At 51.1% G+C, this 21947-nt stretch overlaps 1 protein-coding gene across 2 annotated transcripts; it reads right to left on the bottom strand.

Moving 5' to 3' along the window:
- Positions 1 to 753: 753 nt before the first annotated feature.
- On the bottom strand, positions 754 to 21560 carry Drc7 (dynein regulatory complex subunit 7). Of its 2 annotated transcripts, XM_041650819.1 has the most exons (17): positions 21355 to 21560; positions 20865 to 21039; positions 19868 to 19993; positions 19135 to 19329; positions 16194 to 16352; positions 15626 to 15844; positions 10640 to 10768; positions 8168 to 8240; positions 7273 to 7401; positions 6996 to 7124; positions 5739 to 5959; positions 4415 to 4630; positions 3722 to 3832; positions 3532 to 3642; positions 2450 to 2644; positions 1115 to 1254; positions 754 to 1029 (listed from the first exon to the last, which is right to left on the bottom strand). In XM_041650819.1, the coding sequence occupies exons 1-17, from the start codon at positions 21558 to 21560 to the stop codon at positions 936 to 938; spliced, it is 2628 nt and encodes an 875-aa protein (XP_041506753.1). In that variant the 3' UTR covers positions 754 to 935. The 2 variants fall into 2 exon arrangements, with proteins under 2 accessions (XP_041506753.1, XP_041506754.1); XM_041650820.1 differs by lacking the exon at positions 19135 to 19329.
- Positions 21561 to 21947: the final 387 nt, after the last annotated feature.

Genomic DNA, 21947 nt, shown 5'->3' on the forward strand with positions numbered 1-21947 from the left:
GGTTCACCTCTGAAGACAATGACTACCCCTCCAACAGAATTCGACAGTAACCAGTAGACAGGGAGGAACAAGGCCCTCATGAGCCCCGCCCTGATTCATGATTGCTTATTGACGGGCCCAGGCATGTGCAGGCAATCGTGGCTGCCATGAGATCATTTGCAATGGCTGTGTCATGCCCTGGAGACTATAGGCCAGGTTTTCTCTACTTTATTTTTAAAAACACCTTTAATCCCAGCACTTGGGAGGCAGAGGCAGGTAGCTCTCTGTGAGTTCAAGGCCAGCCTGTTCTAAAGAAGGAGTTCCAGGACAGGCTTCAAAGCTACAAAGAGAAACCCTGTCTTGAAACCTCCCCCCAAAAAAAATTCTCATGTAGCTTAGGCTGTCCTCAAATTCCCTATATAGCCAAGGCAGATCTCGAACCCAGATCCTTCTGCTGGGGTTACAGACATGCACCACTCTACCCAGCTCTCTCTGCTCTTTAACACTTAGGTCAGGAAAGAATGTCAGTCCCATTCACAGGTGGTAAGCAGAAGAGGAACTTGGATTCAGTTCCTTGACCTCTAACATCAAGCCACCCAATCTTGGGGTGTGCTCCCTGGCCAGGCCATTCCCACTTTATGAGCCGGCCCATCATCACCACATTGAGCTCTAACTAGACAGCCATGACTGTGGAACCATCTGGAGATGTTAATACTTGATATTCCAACAAAAGATGACAGAGAAAGGCTGAGGACGGGGTGGGGGTGGGGGGATGACGGGATTGGAGCTTGTGAGTGCCGAAGTACAAATAGCAAATAAGGAGTGTGTTTATTTGAGGGAGACTATGAGGGCCAGGGAGGTAGCATGGCAGTGAGGCTGGTGTGGGGTCACAGTGGCTGGGGAGAAGGGCGGGACTCCATTCTCTGACAGCTCTTGCCATGGTCCCATGAGGGGCATCAAACAAAGCCTTTGACGAAGTCTACCAAGCGTGGGTCCTTGTACAGCTTTTCCTCCAGTGCCAAGTACTTCAGCGGAGCCAGCTCTTTGTGCCTGAGCAGAGGGAGGCAGGGAGGAGAAGGTGAGGGATAGCCAAACTGTCAGCGCTCCCAGGAGTCCTCCTGGCTCTGCCCCTTACCGATTGAGTCTCTGTTCCAAGATGCGGATTCGGAACATGGCCTGAGAGCAGTAGCTGAGGTACAGGTCCTCATCCTCGGATGTCAGGGTTACCTGGTTCTCCTGGTACCATTGCTGCTTCTTCTGCAGTTCCTGGGTCTCCTGGGGGCACAGGGAGATGAGCAGGGGCACAGTGTGAACTGATCAGCCAGGCCCATAGATTACCAGGCAGTCCCTATCCCCACCTCCCGTGGAGAGGGGTAGAGTTAGAGGATCACAAAAGATCTTGGGTTGGAACTACTGGAGTCATGATTCGAAGGACAAGGTGTGCATGAAATCAGAACAGCCAAAACAGTTAGTCAGGGCTAGGGATGTGGCTTAGTGCATAACCCTGGGTTCCACCCCTAGCTCCTCATACAAAATCAAAGCAGCAGGGTGCGGTCGTGCCCACCTTTAATCCCAGTACTCACTAGGCAGAGCCAGATGGCTCTCTGTGAGTTTAAGGCCTGTCTGGTCTATATTGCATGTTCCAGGCCAGCTGGGGCTACACAATAGAACACTGTCTCAAAAAAACAGGCAAGTGTGCTGGCTGCTCTCCAGAGGACTGGGGTTCGATTCCCAGAACTCACATGGAGACTCACAATCATCTGAAACTCCAGTCCCAGGGGATCTGACAGCCTCTCCTGGCCTCTGAGGGCACTAGGTGTGCACATGGCATACATACATATGTGCAGACAAAACACCCACATACACAAAACAGCTATGTGACCTAGACAAGTTGCTGAGATGCTCAGAGCCCCAAGTAACTCATTTCCAAACATAAGAAGTATTGTGTCCAACTCCACCTGACTCTACCCTGTGTATTCTGTGAAGACCGAGACACTGCGTGGAGGCCACAAGGTATGCACCTCACCTGTCTCACAGAAATGGGCTAAGGACTAGGAGTTCATGTACCACCCCTCAGTCCATCTATCCACAAACCTAGCAATCCATTTCTTTATCCCTTGTCTGCCAATCTAACCTATCTACCCATCAGCCCACTCATTCATCAGTCCATCACCTGCTCACCACCCATCCACATCCCACCTCTAATCCTTACCCATGCCCGCCTGCCCACGTATCCAAACTGCACCCACTCATCCTCTTCATTCATTCCCCCATTTACCCGCCATCCATCCACGCATCATCCATCCAGTAATGAAGTGGGGAGAAGTCAGATATTTGGAAGCCCCAGTTACAGACATACTCATCCACGCATCTCGCTCACACATCAGCAACGCCCTGAGCAAAGATTTCAGGACCCATTTTCTGACTGAGGAGGGTGAGGTCACCTCCCTGACTTGGGCCATGGTCTCACCTTCTCAAAGCGTGCCTGGATGAGATTAGCCTTGTCGATGAGGCGCTGCTTGAAGTCGCTGAGACACTCGTCCTTGAGACGCACAGCCTGCCAGCGCGTGAGCTTCTCGCCTGGAGGGAGTTGTGCCAGGAACGGGGCCAGGTAGTCCAGCTGGGCCTCCACTTGCCGCAGGTGCTCCTCGTGCAAGACACGCTCCTATGGACCAGGGAACCAGCTGAAAGAGCACCATATCCTGGGGGCCTCCCGAGCAGCAACGCTACAAAGTCAGGCCCCAAAGCTAGGTCCTAGCAGAGACTTCCTGGGAGAACTAAGTTCCTAAGGATCACCCTTTGACCCATGTTTAAGGGTGACATGTAATTCCTGTTTCTGACATGAATTCACCTCTCAATCTGAGCCTCAGTTTCCTCCTCTGAAATCAGACCAGCTTAGATCTGGGAAGCACATACTCTGGGTCTGACAGCCCACAGCAGGTTCAAAGAATGACGGTGATTAGCTAGATGTTAGACTCCCAGCAATTTTCTCTTGCCCATAAGGCCCTACATGGAGCACACAAAAGCCAGAGAACCTGCAGACATAGGCTTTTGCCCCTCCCTATGAATCCAAGAACAATCCAAAGCCCAGCCTTGCCTGGTCAACTGCAAACTACTTTAAATGTCTGCCCTGCATGGTGAAGAGGATTTAGAAGCAAGCCTAGGAACCCAGTCGGGTCCTTGCACCTGGGGGAGGGGGTGTGGCCAAAGCCCTGTGTTGCTGAGGCCTGGTGTTCAACTTGTGCCTGAGTCAGTGGGCTGGACTCCCAGCTCGGGTCACAGCCTTAGTGGAAGCCCTGGCAGAGGTGGACATTCATCTTTCCCCATGCAAGGCAAGCTTTGGTTTGGCCACAGTCCAGGATAAGGACACCTAGCCTGAACCCTAAGTGCCCTTCGGGGTGACCCATCAACACAGTGTGGCAGGTGACAGTCAGCAAGAATGCTCACCTGACACCACCAGTGACGCCATCCCTTCCAAAGGACTCCCATGCTCTCCCTACCCTGGAGCCCTGCCTCCAGGGAAGGAGACCCGGGGAAAGCGGGGAAGCTCACCATGGCCTCCCGATACTCTTTGCTCTTCTCGTTGCGCTTGGTGTCGTAGATGGAGATGCTTAGCGTATGTGCCTCCTCCTCCTCTTCCCTGAGCTTCAGGATCTCCAGCACCTTGATGGCACACAATGGCGGATGTGCACATCGTAAGACCCTCTCTCTCCGCCACATCCGCCCTCTGGGGGGACCGTACCTCCAGCTCCGACTCCCAGGCCTGATGCCGGGACAGCTTCTCTTCATTCTTCAGTTGAATCAAGGTCTCATACTGGTAGAGAAGTTTCTTGGTGTGCTCCATGGGCTCCACCTGGGACCAGAACCACCACAGTGACAGAGAGGCTACAACTGGTCAGGTCTAGGGACCACCAGGCTTAAATCGACTAGCTTTTTCTAGCTGGGTGACTTCAAGCAAGGTGATTAACCTTTCCAGACCTCAGCATCCCTGTCTACAAAGACATAGTAACAAAGAGGGACCAAAGAAAGATGCAGAGGGGCTGAGGGCTGTGCCAGAGAAAGCTAACTAGAATAAGAAGATGAGACCATCTAGGAGATGAGACACCCTGCCACCTCCAGGATGGGTCCCTGGGATCTGGGGTGTAGGCTCCCCAGAGGTGCAGGTGGGGACGAGGATGTCTCAGTCTGCTGGATTCTCATTTTGATGGAAATGGGATGAGTCTCAGAGGAGCTGCAAGGAACAGATCCTCAGATGGGAAATAGACGTGTTCCCAGGGACAGAGATGGGTTTCCCCGTGGACACTTAATGGGGGAGGAGTGGAGGAATCCACCTGGGGTTTCCCAAGTAGCCAGAAAAGGCTGCAAGCAGTTTCCGGCTCCCCCCCCCCCCCCCCCCCCCCCCGCCAGTCCCTGCCCAATGCGGTCGCCAGCCCACCTCGAAGCTGATGCACATGTCCGGGGTCATGATGATCTTGTTGCCTTTGCTGTCCACCTCCGTGCGCCGCAGGAACTCTCGCTTGGATGCGGTGATGTAGTCGTCGCGGCAGTGGTAACGAAGCTGAATGCGCTCCTCCAGCATCAGAAACACACGCTCTGCCACATCCTCATCCGCAGGCTTCGCTGGATTGCGTAAGAACCGCTCCGTGATTTTCTGTGTGGCCAGAACATGCAGAAGGCGGTGGGGGATTTCTGTGCATGCTCCGTGGACAGGAGCAAAGGACGCTCCAGATCCAAGAGTCTGGAGGTGGGGCTTGTTGGTTAGTCCCTTCTAGCCAGGCAGTGGATTCTGTGACTCCTGTGGGTTCTCGGGGTCTAGCCACGTCAGCCTCGCATAGTGTGTTCTTCAGTTCCCTCCTCCACAAGACTCTGCTTGCCTGCTCCTAGCAATGGGGAGCTGCCACCTCTCCAGGAAGCCTATCCCATTACCAAATATTCCTTGCAATGGAGACGAGCTTCCCTGGGGCGTGGTCAGAAAGCTCAGTGGCCAAAAACTTGGTAGAAAACAGGGGTTCTCGGATCTCAATAAAATTAAAGTCTCTCAGAACAAGTTGTGTGTGTGCCTTGGTGTACATACGCGCACTTGTGTGGTGACCAGAGACTGACACTGTCTGTCTCAATTGCACTTCTCAAAACCTGGACTCCCTTGAACCCAGAGCTCACTGGATTGCCTGGACTGACTGGTCAACAAACCCCTGTTTGCCTCCCTGGTGCTGCAGTTCCAGCTGTGTGTCACAGTGCCTGGCTGTTCTCGTGGGTTCTGGGGATCACACTTGGGGCTTCATACTCTATGGAGTGAGCTATCCCTCAGCTCCGAGTTCATTGAGATAAGGTCTCAGACTGGCCTTGGACTCACTATGTAGCCAAGGGTTACCTTAAACCCTCGATCCTTCAGCTACCCCCGCTCAAGTGCTGGGGTTAGTTGTTCAACGAGGAACAAACCTACCAGTCCACAGTAGTACTGGAGAGAAGTCACTCTGAGATATCTTCACATTTTTCTGGTTTCTCCTGTTTCCACACATCTGGTCATAAGTGTGTGTTACAATAAGGAAACAGCGCTTCTCTGTCTGGTGACTGGGGATGCAGTTCAGCTCTAGCGAGCCCAGGGCTCTACATTTGTTAAACTGCTTGTTTGAGATTTAGAACCCTGGCAAAAATCACAGGCCTTGATCCCATCCCAGAACCAGGGTTTCCCCCATCCTGCTGACCCTCTATCGGCCGGGGAAGATGGGTAGCAGTCCCCGGCCCCAGCATGCTCTCACCACCATGGGCCTGGGGTTGGACTCTGCGCTGTTCTGGGTGAGCTTCTTGATTCTGGGTCCAAAATTGATGTGGCGGTAGGAGAGGAAGTCTGAGCGCCCTTGATAGCATTCTGTCATGGTCATGGGCGTCTCCTCCCGCTTTATCAGGCCATCGACACGGATCATTTCATAGAACTCCATGACACGGTCCATCTCGGGCAGCATAGTCTTGTAGGAGTGCACTGGGGGAGGGGGATGGCGAGCAGGGAGGGAAGGGGTCGAGTGAGCATCGTCAGCTGACACTGCACCCAAGCCCAGGCCCAGGGAGAGGGCAGCTCTTCAGTACACAGGAGCATTAGCCATGTGCCCAACCCCCACTCTCTGGATATGGTGGTTACATCGAATTATTCATTTTTACAAACAAGTCCATGAGGAGCATCTATGTCATGCCCTTATGGATCTTGCTCAGTGTTTGCTAACAACAAATTCTCAGCAGAGGAATTACTGGGTCAAAATGCGTGCACATTTTAAGGCCATTGTTGCTGGAGGTGGAACACAGGGCCTCAGGAATGTTAAGCATGTGTTCTAACGCTGAGCTACATCCCCATATTAACACATTTCGCTTAATTATACTTAAGAGTGGCCTGCCAAGTCACTAGGGAGGGGCTTTCTGCTGCTTCCAACCCCTGTCACATCTGGTTAGGACCATTTGCTCACACAAAAGCAGTGGCGTGGCCCCTTGTTGGTTTCATCTTGAAATGTTCAGCTCCCAAATGCAGTTCATGTGTTTCCGTGTGTTTGTTGGCTCCAGATTTTTCTCTGGTGAATTCTGGAGTAGGATATGGATCTTGGAAGGCATACTCTTTCTTCTCAACCTCATGGACCCCTAGCCACAGCCATCCAGTGGGTGCTCTGCCCTCTGCATTTGCCCTTGTCTGTGGTGTTTGGTTGGCTTTACTGTCTAGCATCCTTAGACCCTTTACGTGTGACCCACACTGTGTACCCTCTGGTGGAGATTCCAGCTTGATCGCAGCCACAGAACTGCATGTGGCCCTGCCTTTGATTTTCCTGGGGAGCTGCTGGCCACAGTGTCTCCCTTTTCTGAGCTTCCTCAGCTCTCTGTACACCTCATTATCGTACAGAGGCAGAAGCAGTGTCCGTGCTTGCCACCTGAGGACCTCGCTGACACCTGGGGCTCATTTTTCCCATCATGTAGCATTCTAGGTAAGCCCCCCTCCCCCAGGGCTCTTGGCTTGCCCAGCAGTGGGATCCACGCACCACGCAGAGCTTGGGGATGGCCCGGCTTGAAGTAGTCCACGTTCAGGCCCGTGGTCTTGTTTATATGCTTCAGCTCCAGCATGTCCTCGCGGTTCTGGTACCACTCCTTTATCTCCAGAACCTTCGTGCCTGTGGGGGCCCAAAAGATGGTTGCTGCAGGCAGATCAGCTCCTCTGGCCTCTGCCCCCACAGACACCAAAAAAGTAGAGGTGCTATGCCCGGAGTGACCGAGCACAACATTTGGTTGTCCCCCATCCTGGCCCCCAAGGTGCCTTACACTGTATGTCTTCGTAGATGGTGAGGCGGCACACCAGGCCGTTCTTGTTGAGGTATGGAGCCCACTTCTCCAGCTGGGCCTTCTTGTACTGGATCACTTTCTTTCCATTGGGGCAGCGGGTCTCAAACTCTGTGGATGCAGAGAGTACTGAGGGTCTCTCCTTCCACCCTTCCTAGCCACTCATCCTTTTTCTGCATCACCTTTAAAGACCCTTTAGGTCCAGAAACAGCTCCAGGGAAGACGAAAGTCGTCACTGGTGCTGGCTTCAACTCTTCCCAAGGTATCCAAGCCAGAATCCCAGCGCCACGCAAGAATCCTATCTGTGGCCCAGCCACCCCTCACCCCTGCCAGGCCTTCACCAGTGAGAACGGTATGCTAGAATGACTTCTGGGCCTTCAAGACCCAGCCCCAGGGCTCCCTATTTCTTGAGCCCCATTTTGCTTTCATCCCTCATCTAGGCTGTGATGAGTACTCCAGGTCAGGTTCCATGACCTCTTCTCTAGCACTTGTCACCTGCTGGAGCAGCCTGAATCCTTCTTCTGAGTCTTGGGGTTCCCAGATGGGTCTATGCAGACATGGAGCAGAAGGTAACCCACTTTCCTGCCTTCTTTGCCCATACATCCCAGGGCCTGACCTTCTTACACTATCGTCAACAGGTCCTGCCTGTGGTCTCCTCAGAACAGAGGATCTGAGGGAAGGAAAGAGGCCATGTTCCAGACTTTGGGAGTCATGTTAACAGTCCAGTTGTGTCCCAGATGGTATCAGGCTCTGGGCACAGAGCTGGTGGGGTGTTGAGAGGGGTGGAGACGGCGGCTCAGGAAGCCTCTATGGCCTCTCTGCTGAGTTATGGCCGTAGAACTCCCTGGGGCTCTAGGAACTGGTGAATGACAGAGACCTTCAGGTGTGATCTCAATCTGGGAGACCCATGAAGGCGGCATGTCGAAGCTCTTCTCTTCCTCCTCTTTGGCCTGTGAGGAGAGGAGGTGGGTGCTGGCTAGGCCCTTGGAGGCTATAGCGCAACTCTGTCCCCTACCCCAGACCCAGCTTTGCTAAGGGGGCTGCCAGTTTCCCTGGAAGAGGCAGAAATCAGGACAGTGATCAGGATGGGGCAGAAGGGGAGTCATCTTGGGCAGATCCCCATTCCCTGCTTGCCTGGTCTAAGATAATGGTACCACCTGCGGCCATGATGGCTGCTCAGAGAGGGGAGCCATACCTTTAGCTATCATCCCAGGTAAGGAAGACTGGGAAAGTTCCTCATCCACACTAAGCCTTGGTTTCCTTAGCTGTTTCCTGGGAGGACTAAAGGATGTCATGAATAATGCCCGGAGCTCTGTCTGCTGTCTATCCCTGGTCTGTGCTGTGCAATACGGCCTGGTCTAGACAAATAACCCTCAAACCAGACTCTAGATTTTCCATGTGTACACTTCCTGCCACAAACAATGCTTAGCCCTTGGATACTTGTTCATCTAACTTTGAGTCCTTTCAGGGACACAGAAGGCGAGCAGTCAGCAGGCGGCATGGGCAGAGCGTTCTTGAGACAGCCTAAAAATCCCAGGGTCCCACGCTAAGGGCTGCCGCTCAGGCTGTAGCATTTGTCCATTTTGGAGACAATAAGGATTCTCGTTCTAGGGATGTGACAGGGCCTGCAGAAAGTGGGCTCCCCACTTGGGTTTACCTGCCCGGCACACCACTGGTTCGTGCCTGCAGCCAGCAGGGGGCGCCAGTGCTCAGAAATGATGAGTTGGCGAACAGGGTGACCCAGTCGTTCTCAGGCAGCTCCCAGAGCTGAAGGTCACCACTAGGAACCCAGCTCCCAGCTCTCTCACTTCCTGGGTGGGTCTTTTGGTGCCTCATTTTGCCTGCTGCCTATAAGCCGCCAGCCTCCCAGGCAGAGGCGATTTAAATGAGTGAGCTCAGAGTCCATGCTAAAGCAGAGCCCGTCCCTCAGTGTTGTCTTTTGTTGGGAGCATGGCTCAACCTCCCGCTAAAATCGCACACCAAACCCTCACCCCAGTATCTATGAATCCGGTTGCATTTGGAAGTAAGTCTTAAGGGAGGAGTCAATGAAGTCTAAATGTGCTTCTTAAATATGCTAAGGGTTCTTATAAGACAAGGGGATTAGGACAGAGATTCATAGAGAGGGGGCCAGATAAAACACAGCCCTGATGGCCATCAGCAAACCCAGAGGACCTCAGAAGAAACCAGCCCTGCCAGCACCTTGATCCTGAAATTCCAACCTCCAGTAGTGTGGGACCCCCAGTTTGTAACACTTCGTTGTGTCAGTGCTAGACGTGAAAAAACACCTGTTACTGTCGATACCAGACTATGACCCTCACCCACGTTTTAGATATATATATGTATGTATATATATGTATACATATATATTTACATTAATATGTGGCATCATATTCAAAATGAAGGGGCTAAAGAAACTAAAGTTTACATCGCTTGAAAAAGAATATAGTGCTATGCTAAATTTTATTAAGAAAATTTAGGTACAGAAAAAGTAGGTTATGAAATTGGGTGGATTCATTTCTTTTTTTTTTTTTTTCTTCCGAAACAGGGTTTCTCTGTAGTTTTGGAGCCTGTCCTGGAACTAGCTCTTGTAGCCCAGGCTGGCCTCGAACTCACAGAGATCCACCCGCCTCTGCCTCCCCAGTGCTGGGATTAAAGGCGTGCGCCACCACCACCCAACCCTCACCTACTTTTACACATAAGGGGGAAATGGAAGATCCCAAAGCCGGGGGAATTTGCCTGCTGGGCTCCTAGTCTTGGATTTCTCATTCAAGACTTCATGCAGGAAGCACACCTTCTACACACACACACACACACACACGCACATACACACACACCACACACACACACGCACACTTGCATGCACACACACGCACGCGCGCGCACACACACATACACACGCACCTTGTTGGGAGGTGACGGAAGGAAGGCTGATGAGTGGATCCCCTAGGCCAGTGGTTTTTAGAAGACGTAATAGAACAGGAAGAAAAGGCCTAGCTTGATAGTCATAATGTGACTAAGGAAGAGCTAGCAGGGTGGCCAGTCCCGGGGCTCCCACTCTAAAGAGCACATCTCTCTGAGGAGCACCCCAACCCTTGAATGGGGCTCCAGATGGAAGAGACTGAATTCAGGTACTGTCAACACACTGGGAAGTCCTAGGCTGGTCACTGGATGTACCTGGGTCTCTGTTTACACATCTGGAAAATGAGGGCTGAGGCCAGGCCCTTCTGCTCAGAAAAATGTATGATTCTGGACTTCCCTGTACATGGACATGCTTTCAGGGGTGTCTGTCAGGCTGCCTGACGCAAAACAGGTGAAGCCCCTCAACCCACCCTCAGGCCACCCGACTCACCAATTCGTCTACATCGTCATCATCGTCCAGGCCTTCGTCATCCTCCTCAGTCAAGGACAGGTGCGGCTTATCGGTCCCCAAGAGCATATACTCCCATTTCACAGGGTCTCCCAGGTCGAAGATCAAGTCCTGATGGAGAGGGAACCAAATGAATGCACCCCTGAACCCCATGCCTGGGCCTGCTCCTAGGACAATAGAAACAGCTGCTCCCAGAGGCCTGCAGGGGCTGTGCAGAATGTCAGTTCCGTTCAGTCTCTAAGAGTCCAGCCTCATTCTTCATCTCAACAGGGACGCAGGCCCCACTCCCATCCCACTGACCCATCGCCAGAGAAAGAAATCCCACAGCATGTCCAGAGGAGACTCATCAGTACCCTGCCCTGGGGACAGACCTGTTTATGCCACTATGGGGCATTTCTGAGCAGGTAAAGTATCAGGAAGTGAGCCTCCTTGGTTTCTCTTTTTGTTTTTGTTTGCCCCAGGTCAGGGAGGCAAGAGCCAACTGCTCCTTGGGGCTCAGGAAGATACAAGAGATCTCAGAAGAATCCAGCCCTGCCAGGACCTCAGTCCTGGATTTCCAGTCTCCAGAATTGTAAGACAAAGAATTTTTGTTCTTTAAGACCCTACTCATGGGGAAGAAACGTTTAAATGTGGATTGGCATAAAGGGAATGTGGAGGAGAGTGCAGTCAGGGGAGTGATATGTGACTAACTCATCTAGTGGGGTCGTTTTTGCATGGGCAAGTGGCAATTCTGGGAGGGGAAGCAGTGTGTTCAACTTCTCCACGAAGTGTCTACTGTATGCCAGGCCCGTACCTGGCCTAGGAACGCACACAGAGCAATCGATACAGACCAGGTCTCCAATCCCAGGCACTTCCTGTCCAGCGGAAGGGAAAAGCAACATGCCACTGGACTCGAACTCAGACCTCAGGCCTCCAAGTCCTGTGCTCTGTTGTTATCCCCAGTGTCTGCCATTTCTGACCAGATAGAACCCTGTTGCAATGTACTGGTCTAAGGGATGACTGTGGCCCCATGGGAGACAGGCAGAGTGGACAAGCTTCCCCTATGTGGTCTATAACTGTGTCAGTGAGTGGAAGTTGAATTCCTGGGATAGAAAGACATGGATCTCAGGACTCGACCTGACTCGTCTGACCCCAGGGTCTCTCGGCCCTTATTTCCCTCACAGAAAACGATACTCAGAAGGCGCTAATAGGTCCTGGGCATTTGATGAGTGTCAGATTTGTTAACTCGTGTGACGGGTAAGGACACTGACACCCAGGTCAGTGACATTTATCCCACCCTACACAGACGCTGCAGAGTCAAAGCTGCCCTCCTCGAGACCAGACTCACAATGAACACACGCTCAGTGTTAACGGCTCTTCAGAGATGACTGTAGCCTTCAGCCTGCAGGTCCTCATCTTGTCCTTCGACCCCCACCAGGACTCTAGTGCACGCCACACCGGTGCCGTGGGAAAGACATTTGTGGCAGGTGGAAGGGAGGTGAGAGACCCAGTACTGAGTTACCAAATAGGGGCGTGAAAGAAGAGACCATGACACTGGCCAGCGTGGACACTGCTAAAAATAGTGCTGGGACTTTGTTCCCTCTGAGAATCTTGGCTATAAAGGACATCTCGTCAAATGCACAGAACGTTTAAGATACAGCAAAGTCTGGACCAAAAACCAAGCCACAGTAAGAGAGCCGGGATCGCATGGTCAGCATTCTCTAACAATCACAGAATCAACACTGAAATAAAAAATCGGTCACCAGGAAATATCTACATGTCTATGAATGAAACACCACTTTTTGTATTGTTTTGGGATTTTGGTTTTTCAAGACAGGGTTTGTCGGTGTGGCCCTGGCAATCCGCCTGTCCCTGCCTTCTTAGTGCTGGAACCAAAGGCACGAGCCACCACCACCTGTCTGAAACACCGCATTTTAAAACGACCTGTGAATCAGAGGGTAAAGGAAAAGAAAAAAAAGAGAGAATTTTGAACTGAAGAAAAACAAGTTCACGCCCTTATTTGTTGTCCAATACAGATGGTCAACACTGAAATATTATAGAAACAACAGAAACAGACCTATCAGAGTGTATCTATATCTATGTGTGTGTATATATATGTATATGTGTATGGAACAATCATAAGAAAAGGGTGGTTATCAATTTGAGAGTTATGAAGGGATACAAGAGGGAAAGGTTTGAGAAGAGAAAAGGTAGTTGGGAGGGGATAGAGGGAGAAAAAGAAATGAGAAAGATATGTAACTATTTCAATTGAAATTTTTTTAAAAAAAGAAAAAAATACAATAAATATTAAACAGCCAAAAAAAAAAAAAAGCAAGTTCACAGGCTATTGAAATGTGTGGGATGCCAGTGAAGGAACTCACTAACGAAATGAAGGTCTTTGCCAGAAAAACTGGCCCAGAGTCATTACTTCGGTTTCTACCTTAAGAAACTAATTAATGAAATTTAAAGCAAGCATTAGAAAATAATAAGGATCAGAGTAGAAATAAATGAAACAAAGCCATAGGGGGAAAAAAATAACAAAACCAAACATGGTTTATTGACAATTCTAACAGTATTGATAAGCCTCTTGCTAGATTCACTAGGAGAAAAAAATATTTGTACATTATCAGTGCCAACAGAGAGCGTGGAGTCATCACTATGGGCTCTGAAATATCAAAAGGAAAATAAGGAGTAAATATCAACATTTTATAGCAATAATTTGAAAATGTAAATAAAGGGATAAAGTTTTCCAAAGGATGGAAACTACCAGAACTCACTCAAGAATAAAAGCCCTGGGCTGGGAGTGTGTGGATTGATGCTAGAGCCCAGGGCTGGAATACACAAGGCTTTGGGTTCCATCCCCAGAACTGTCAGAAAAAACAAATTATCCAAACTGAATGTGTAGTTTAAAACATGTCTATAGAGAAAACTCTAGACCCAGATGGCTTCCAAGGAAGAAACAATAGTGATTCTATAGAAAGTCACCTAGCAAGGTTGGTTTTTTTTTTTTAAGCCTTTTTATTTACATGTATGTGGCACTGTGTGAGAATGCCATGCGTGTTGCGGGTGCCCTCAGAGTCCAGAAGAGTGCTGTATCCCCCCGAGTTAGAGTTACAGGCAGTGTAAGCTCCCTGATGTGGGCGCTGGGAACTGAACTTTGGTCCTCAGCAGGAGCACGAAAGAACAGGACTCCATCTTAAGCCCTGCGCCATCTCTCCAGCTCCCTGGAGAAGGTTTTAAAATGACCTCACAGGTAGAAAAGCCCTGAAGTCTTTCTAATTTTTAGAGTTAATGAGCAGGCTTAAAACTTCCTGGATATGAGGACAGTGCAAAAAATCAGCTGTAGTTTCAAAACAACGCAGTATGCAAGCTACCCACAAGACAGCCAACATGAGGAGAGAGGAAACTGGGTGGGCATCCGTGTGCACACCTGTAATCTCAGCTTCAGGAGGCCAAGACAGAGTGCCACCCCGTCTCAAACTCCCAAACAAGTAACTAGGAGTATTGGTAAGAAGCAGGAGGGCGTCCGGACTCTCACACAACGCTGGAGGTGGGGGCTATAAGTCGATGCAGTCATTTTCTGCAAATGAGAAGAATCTGACTCTCCTGGGTCTTGATCAATCAGACGTGCGCACACGTGTTCATTGAAATCCGGGTAGGGAATTGCTCACTGCAGGGCTATCCCAAATAGTCCCATGCTGGAAACAACTGAAGCATGCCACTCTAAAACAGAAAAATAAGTTCTGGAGTGCTTCAAGAAGAGGGAATAAGCTGGGTGATGGTGGCGCACGCCTTTAATCCCAGCACTCGGGAGGCAGAGGCAGGCGGATCTCTGTGAGTTCAAGGCCAGCCTGGTCTACAAGAGCTAGTTCCGGGACAGGAACCAAAAGCTACAGAGAAACCCTGTCTCAAAAATTCAAAAAAAAAAAAATGCTAAGAAGAGGGAATTAATAAGCAATGAAAATGAACCGAGCACTGCCAACAGAAAAGATGGGTGAATCTCACAAACATCTCCATGACTTCACAAATCCAACACAAAGAATGCACACTGTATAACACAGTCGATGATCTGTCCTAAATCAGAATAAACTGATGGGCGCTGTAAGAAGTCAGCACGGGCTCTGTCCTCATAGCCGAGCCCACTTGCCCACACTCCCACCCTTCACTGATGGTTCCAATCAGATTGTCATCTCCCTGTGGACCTGGGCATCCTTTTCAAGTGAAGAATGTTGGTTTGTATAAATGAACTTTTCTTCATTTTTGTGGTGCTGGGGGATCAACCCAGAGCCTACACGGGCTAAGCACCTGCTCTACCATTGAGCACATGGCTGGAGGGGTTACTGGATGCGAGGGGGCAGATCCTGGATACGTAGGGGAATTCATTTGCACAAACCAATCCAGTAAGGTATACATTTAAGATTGAGCACCTCTTTGTATACGTGTGTGTGGGTGTGTGAATATGGAGGTCAGAAGACAGCTTGCAGAAATCAGTTCTCTCCTTCTACCATGTGGGCCCTTCGTATCTAACTCAGGGCCTTAGGGTTGGTGGCAAGCATTTTTACCCATTGAACATCCTACCAGCCCATGCCCGTGCTGTTTATGACCTTAACGTACAAGTATACATTTGGGAGTGGGGGGGGGGGGTAGGAACTGAACACAGGGTTTCTGAGGTATGGGTCATATTCTTTCTTAGTCTGGGTGCAGGAAGCAGGGCCCGATCAGCTTACAGACCCTGGACAGGGAGCTTAGCGCTTCATGTGTACGCACATTGCGGCATGGGTGTTAGTTATCCTTCCGCCCAAAGTTCATTCACACAAACCAATAGCCAACGGGTTAAAAAAGGATACACACAACAAAACTGGAGACATTCATCTTGCCAGAAAGACCCTTGATAGGCAGGAATGTAGGTACTGGGGCCTCCTGATGTCAGGGGCTGGTAGCATGGCCGCCCCTGGCCCCCATCCCTGGTCACACCCTGCTCCCACGCACCTTGCAGCAGTTCCAACAGTCCTGCATGTTGATCCAGTAGTTCTTGTGGTTCCAGAGGCTCTCAATGCCCAAGAAGTGGTCGTCCTTGGTGCTGTAGCTGCGCGCTGTCAGCGGGTCAATGAAGAAGCTCTCGGGCACCTCGCGCTTCCCGGCCAGCACCAGGACCCAGGCGTGCACGCGCAGTCCATGCAGGGGGTCGGGCTTCGCCTTCTCTTCCTCCTACACAGAAAAGGTGGGTGACCACCAGCCAAGGGGATCTCTCTTTCCATCTCCCCTCCTAGGCCCAAAGTTTCAACCGGTAAAATGGGAGAGGCAACCACCAGATAGATCTGTGATTCATTCTGCAGAGCGATTGTATCCTGGGTGAGATTTCCTTCAAAGAAAGGCAATGTGTTCTACGGGCAAGGAGAGCTTTGGTGAATCATAAGATAAGGCCTTATGGCCCTGGTATGTTATCCCTTGGCGGGGGGGGGGGGGGGGGGGGGGGGGGGGGGGGGGGGGGCCTGGGGGCTGGGAGGAGGGGATACCGTGAACAGTCATGCCAGGGTGCAGTGCCGTTTATACCCACCAAGAGGCGCTCTTCCTCCTCCTTGCGCTGCTTCTCTTCCATATTCCTGATCTTCTGTAGTCTCTTTTCCTCCTGCTCCTGCTCAAACCTGCTGGTCAGGTCCCGTGGTGGCTTGACAGCGTACTTCTTAGGCATTGCCTTCTCTTTCTTCTTGACTGTCTATCACCCAACAAGAGAGGCAAGTCCAACTCCCACCCACATTCTTCACAGGGCCTACCTAGACAGAAGAGGGAGCTGCAGCATAGAGAGGAGTGGGGTGGGGAGGAGTCCTCTCTACAGATCAAGCCTAGCTGCGCAGCAGAGAGCCCTAAGGATCTCCCCATCAGCCTTGCACAGGAAACTGTGAACAGGAAGGGGAGTCTTATTACCCTGCTGACCAGGCTGATCTGGATCCCAGCCAGAAGGTGGAGCTGATTGTCAGGGGTCAGAGTTTTCAGGGGTTATCCTTGGGAGGTTTCATACATTGACTCCAAGTTCAAATTTTCTGGGCCAGGAAGGAAAAACCTCTGTGTGTGTGTTTCTACATGTATATGCATGCACATGTGTATATAGATATGTACAAAATGATGATCTGTGCCGCCATGAAGGAGCTCTCCAGACGCTGTGGAAGCGGGTAAAAGAAATGCGGTCTCCAGTCTGGGGAGTCAGACTCGGGTCTCCATCCCTGGGTCTCCTCCGAAAAATGTCATCACAGTTTGGTAGCTCCAGACATGGTAACACTTGCTTTTGGGCCATGCCCTTTTATAAGAATGACAATTCCAACTACACAGGGCTGTCATCAGTAGCCACCGAGTCAACCCATGCCCACATTAAACCTGCAGCAGAGACAAGAAGACCAGGAGGTGTGAGCTCAGAGACCACGGAAGGAAAAGACAGAAGACGGCATTTGTGCCGCATGCTTTGCTGCTAGGCAGTGGTCTTTAATCCCAGTACTTGGGAGACGGAGACAGGCAGATCTCTGTGAATTCAAGGCCAGTCTGGTCATTAGAGCAAGTTCCAGGACAGGCTCCAAAGCTATGAAGAGAAAGCCTGTCTCAAAAAAAAAAAAAAGCAAAACAAACAAACAAAATTATTTGCTCATCCCTGTGTGGTGGTTTGAATGAAAATGGCCCCATAGGTCCGCAGGGAGTGGCATTACTAGGAGGTGTGGTCTTGTTGGAGGAACTGTTTCAGTGGGGTGGACTTTGAGGTTTCAAATGCTCAAACCAAGGCCAATGTCACACAATATCTTCCTGCTGCCTGCTGATGGGGATGTAGAGCTCTTGGCTCCTTCTCCAGCACCATATCTGCTTGTGGGCCATCATGCTTCCTACTGTTTCAATAACGGACTAAACCTCTGCATCTGTAAGCCGGCCCAAATAATTGTTTTCCTTATTAAGAGTTGCCATAAAAAAAAAAAAAAAGAGTTGCCATGGTGGCTGTAGAGATGGCTCAGAGGTTAAGAGCACTGGCTGCTCTTCCAAAGGTCCTGAGTTCAATTCCCAGCAACCAATGGTGGCTCACAACCATCTGTAATGAGATCTGGTGCCCTCTTCTGACCTGTAGACATCTATGCAGACAGAATGCTGTATACATAATAAATAAATAGATCTTTTAAAAAAGAGAACTCTATAAGAAAAAAAATGTTGCCATGGTCATGGTGTCTCTTCACGCAATAGAAACTCTAGCTGAGGGCTGGAGAAATGGCTCAGTGGTTAAGAGCACTGACTGCTCTTCCAAAGGTCCTGAGTTCAATTTCCAGTAACCACATGGTGGCTCACAACCATCCGTAAGGAGATCTTGTGCCCTCTTCTGGCCTGCAGGCACACATGCAAACAAAATACTGACAATACTGTATACATAATAAATAAATAAATCTTTAAAAAAAAAAAAAGAAACCCTAGCTGAGACACCTTGCTTGGGGAACCAGTCCTGAATGAGCAGTCTGCCTGGCACCTCTCCCTCTTCCTCAATCTCCCGGTTAGTGCCTCAGGCCCCTGGGTCTCCATCCATCAGCTGCACAGGGGCCTGACTCTTGTCACAGAGCCCTGGAATCCACCCAGGGTGTGGGAAGCTCTTGTGGGCACAGTGTGGTGTTTTTCCAAACATAGATGTGATTCTGGCATGAAACATATGCACAAAAATGCCTTCATGGATGCCCGTTACCCACAACCGTAGCCACACGCATGCTCAATACTTCCACGCTAACTTTAACACTGTTAGAGTTTAAAAAGTTCTTTTGTTTGCATAAACTCTGGTCATCCTCAGATTCTTAATCAGCAGACAGGAAACTCAACTGCCACTCACTGGGGGAAGTGGTAATGTTTGCCCCGTTAAATGGGATACTTTGGGGCTAGGGATGCAGCTCAGACTAGCATTCTTGCCTAGCATGCGCGAGGTTCTCAGGTCCACCCTGGAAACACAAAGGGGGTGTGTGTTTTAGGAGGGCTGAGAATCAAGCACTCACTTGGTCATTGTTTCCCACCATTAAAACCACCAGATAGGATTTTCCCAGCTGCAAGCGGAAGTGGGTAGGTTTGTGATGGTTAGAGATAAGGTAGAAGCCACGTGAGTCATAACATTTGCCCAGTGGCAGCACAGTGTCTTAAACTGAACTAGGACAAGGCCGGAGGGACAGCAGCTGGGAGAAATCTCTGGGTGATGAGCTTTGGGTGATGCTGAGGACAGAGAAATCTCCAAGGGACTGAAACGGGGGATCTGGAGCGACAGAGGACACGTAGTGATGGGGAAGAAACCCATGAGTGTAAGGACAGCCTGGATGGGGACCTGCTTTTCTAAGGGTTGGCCAGGGCAGGGACACAATCCTCACACCTCTAAGGGTGGCCAGGTCAGAGACCCACCCAGTTCTTGCTTCTCCAAGGATGGTCAGGGCAGACCCTGATTCTCTCAGGCAGATGGGCAGCCTGGACAGTTTGCATATAGGAGGGGGTATCCGGCATACCTCTTTGGCCTTTACGGTGAGCGGGCACACTTCTCTTGTCAGGTCCATGAGGCAGAGGTCCAGGGAGCCGTAGCCATTGACGCAGTAGGCGTCGTAACCGGAGCCGATGAGCATGGAGCAGAGCAGGGTGCTGAAGTCGAAGCAGTTCCCCTTCTGGCACTTGAGCACCGTGGTCGAGGAATACAGGTGTGTGGGCTGAGCACAGGACACCCGTCAGCTCAGCCAGACACCTCGCCACTCACCACCCACCTGTCGGGGTAGGGGCCCTGCTGCATCAGGAGCCTCTTGAGGACCTGACACACCAGACCCGTGCCACCCACACACGGGACTGCCGTTTCAAGGAACGTATGGCTCTCCTCCGAAGCTCTCCCCTCCATCCTTCTCATCTTTCTATCAGCGCTCGGTTATTCGCCCCTCTTTCCTGCCTCCTTTCTTTCTCAATAAAAAGCTGACTGAACCTTTCAGAAGCCCAAAGATGGGGCTGCAGGCTAGAGGCAGCTTGCTATCCCCAGCTCTTTTGTGCCTCCTGAAATAAAAAAAGGGAGACTGAGGCAGACTCCACCAGATTGGGGACCAGCCTTGCTGTGTACCCTCAGGCCAGTGGTTGCCTCTCTGTGCCTTTCCCTACAGGGGTCCAGGAGCCTGGAGCTTGCCTGAGTTCCTGTTGCGCAGACTCGCAGACTCGTATTAAACCTGCAGGGCTTAGCCCACACAGCCAGGGAGTAGCACTTACCGGCTTGAGTGGATCAACCAGGGGAACCATGGTGAGGAAGTCGGACACAAACTGGGCGCAGGTATCCCAGTTGTAGAGATCGGGGTAGGGCATCAATGTCGGCCTCAGGGTGGTGCTCACGAACTTCTGAAAGTAAGAGATCATGCGAGGGACCGTGTGGAACAGGGACGTATGAGCATCCCTGCCTGGTTGGCCCAGCCTTCTTCCCTGACTTCCCAGGGGGACCCTGAAGAGGCCCAGCTCACTGGTCTCAGGGTGGTGGAGCAGTCCCTTGCTGGGAAGGTCAAGAATTGGCCATTGGAGGTGGCAATGGCTGAGATGCACCTATTCACAGCACTCCATGGGGACAGTACTAGCTTGTTCTGGATCTGAGCCGGAAGGACTGGGGAAAACCCTTCCCTCCAAGCTCAGAGAGGCCAGGTAAATTGCCTAAGGTATAGAGGAGATAGATGTCTGACCAGGTTGAGGCCCTTGTAGAGCAAGCCTACAGAGGTTTTGAGGAGGGGTGGCTGGTGACCAGGGTGGTCTCCAGTAACAGGTGACAGCACCTCAAAGAAAGGACAAAGAAATGGGACAAAGTGGGGGCAGAGCACACCCTAAAACCTGGCACAGGGTTCTTGCTCCCCTCCACATGGCCCCAGGCACCTCCCTGAACCCCTCCGGGCCTCAGTTCTCCTCATCTATACCTGTTCATTCAGTTTCATTCAAGCGTGTGAGGTCTCCTAGCATGTGTTCGTAGTCAGAGCCGAAAGCCACAGCTTGCCCAAGGCTAGCCTGGGCTGCGTAGTAAGACTCAAGACTAAGAAGAAGCCTGGGGATGTAGCTCAGTGACAGGGTGGTAGCCCCACTTCCAGTTCAGGTCCCAGACCCGCATTCCCCTGGAGTCATCTCCTCCAGCTCCCCACAGGCCAGCACTGCTCCACAGGGAGAGCTGGGTGTGCCTTCCTCCACCCCCTCTGCTCCTGCTTTGGCCCCGCCCTCCAAGCCCCAGGCTCACAGGCACATTGCACTCATTTAGCGGGTACAAGAAGAGAGGCACGCGGTCTGGGCACAGGTGGCTGTACTGGCGGGAGAAGTTGTCCGCCACTTGCAGCAGGTGCTCCTCCTTGGGTGAGTTGCTAGTGTAGGAAGCAGGCAGCTTGGTGACATCAATGAGGGCCTTGTTTATGATCCTGTGTCCCAGCAGGGATGGCAAAGTTCTGAGTGAGGCCATGCTTGGCACCCCGGGAACCCCCAAAGCACTTGAGCTGTCTTTGACTTTGTCTTTTCTTCATTTATTCCTCACAACTACACAGAGGCAGTATCACTACTCACACTTCTGCTTTTACACAGACAAATAGAGGAAACAGACCCTCAAACTGAACCTCATCCCTCCATGGCCACCCTCCTGGCCTAGGTGCCACCATTTTGCCTTGGTCCTTCCTGAGCCTGGTCCTTTCTAACTGTGCCAGGGCGGCTAAGTGGACAGCCCCAGTGGTGATACTCACGAGTACTCGGCTGGGGTGGGGATCTCAATGGCCGTTAGCTTCTTCTCCAGGTCTCGAAGCTCATCCTGTGTCAGGACGGATTCTTCTCTGCTCACTTCGGCCGTCTTCATCATCTTCTCCATCTTTTCAGCCCATTCTGCCCGTTCAGCGGCTTCCTCACGCTCAGCTGCCTCCTCCTCCTCTACTTTCTCTCTCAGGACCTCCATCCTGATGTCTCTGGATAACTAAGATAAATATCTCTGTAGGGAGAAGCAGATATTCTCAAAATGGCCATGGTCAGTCAGAAAGAAATCAAGACAACCTGTACTTGCCAAGGGCCCTGGGGGTGCTCTCCTCCACCTGGACATGTGAGGGGCCTGGGGGTACTCTCCTCCACCTGGGCATGCAGAGGGGCCTGGGGATGCTTTTCCTCATAGAGAAGGAACAACATCCCATGCAAGCATCCCTTCCACCGGGGAGGAAGTCTCCATTTGTTGCTAGCCCATCTCTAATACCTTGTAATACAAATCTCCCTTAGAACAAAGACAAAGAACTGGACACAGTGATGCATGCCTATTTCAGCTCTTGAGAGGATGAAGCAGGAGGAGTTTAAA

The sequence above is a fragment of the Microtus oregoni genome, unplaced genomic scaffold (assembly GCF_018167655.1).
Source record: "Microtus oregoni isolate MIOR12 unplaced genomic scaffold, Mior012 000004F_ref0000308, whole genome shotgun sequence".
NCBI lineage: Eukaryota > Metazoa > Chordata > Mammalia > Rodentia > Cricetidae > Microtus > Microtus oregoni.

Bases quoted from the DNA above. Each gene is read 5' to 3' on its own strand.
- Drc7 (XM_041650819.1), bottom strand. From the start codon at position 21,560: ATGGAGGTCCTGAGAGAGAAAGTAGAGGAGGAGGAGGCAGCTGAGCGT. The intron at 19,994-20,864 runs GTGAGCCTGGGG...TCTTACTTTCAG, and splicing joins TAAATGAGTGCAATGTGCCT to AAGTTCGTGAGCACCACCCT. The intron at 3,833-4,414 runs GTGGGCTGGCGA...TTCTGGTCCCAG, and splicing joins ACATGTGCATCAGCTTCGAG to GTGGAGCCCATGGAGCACAC.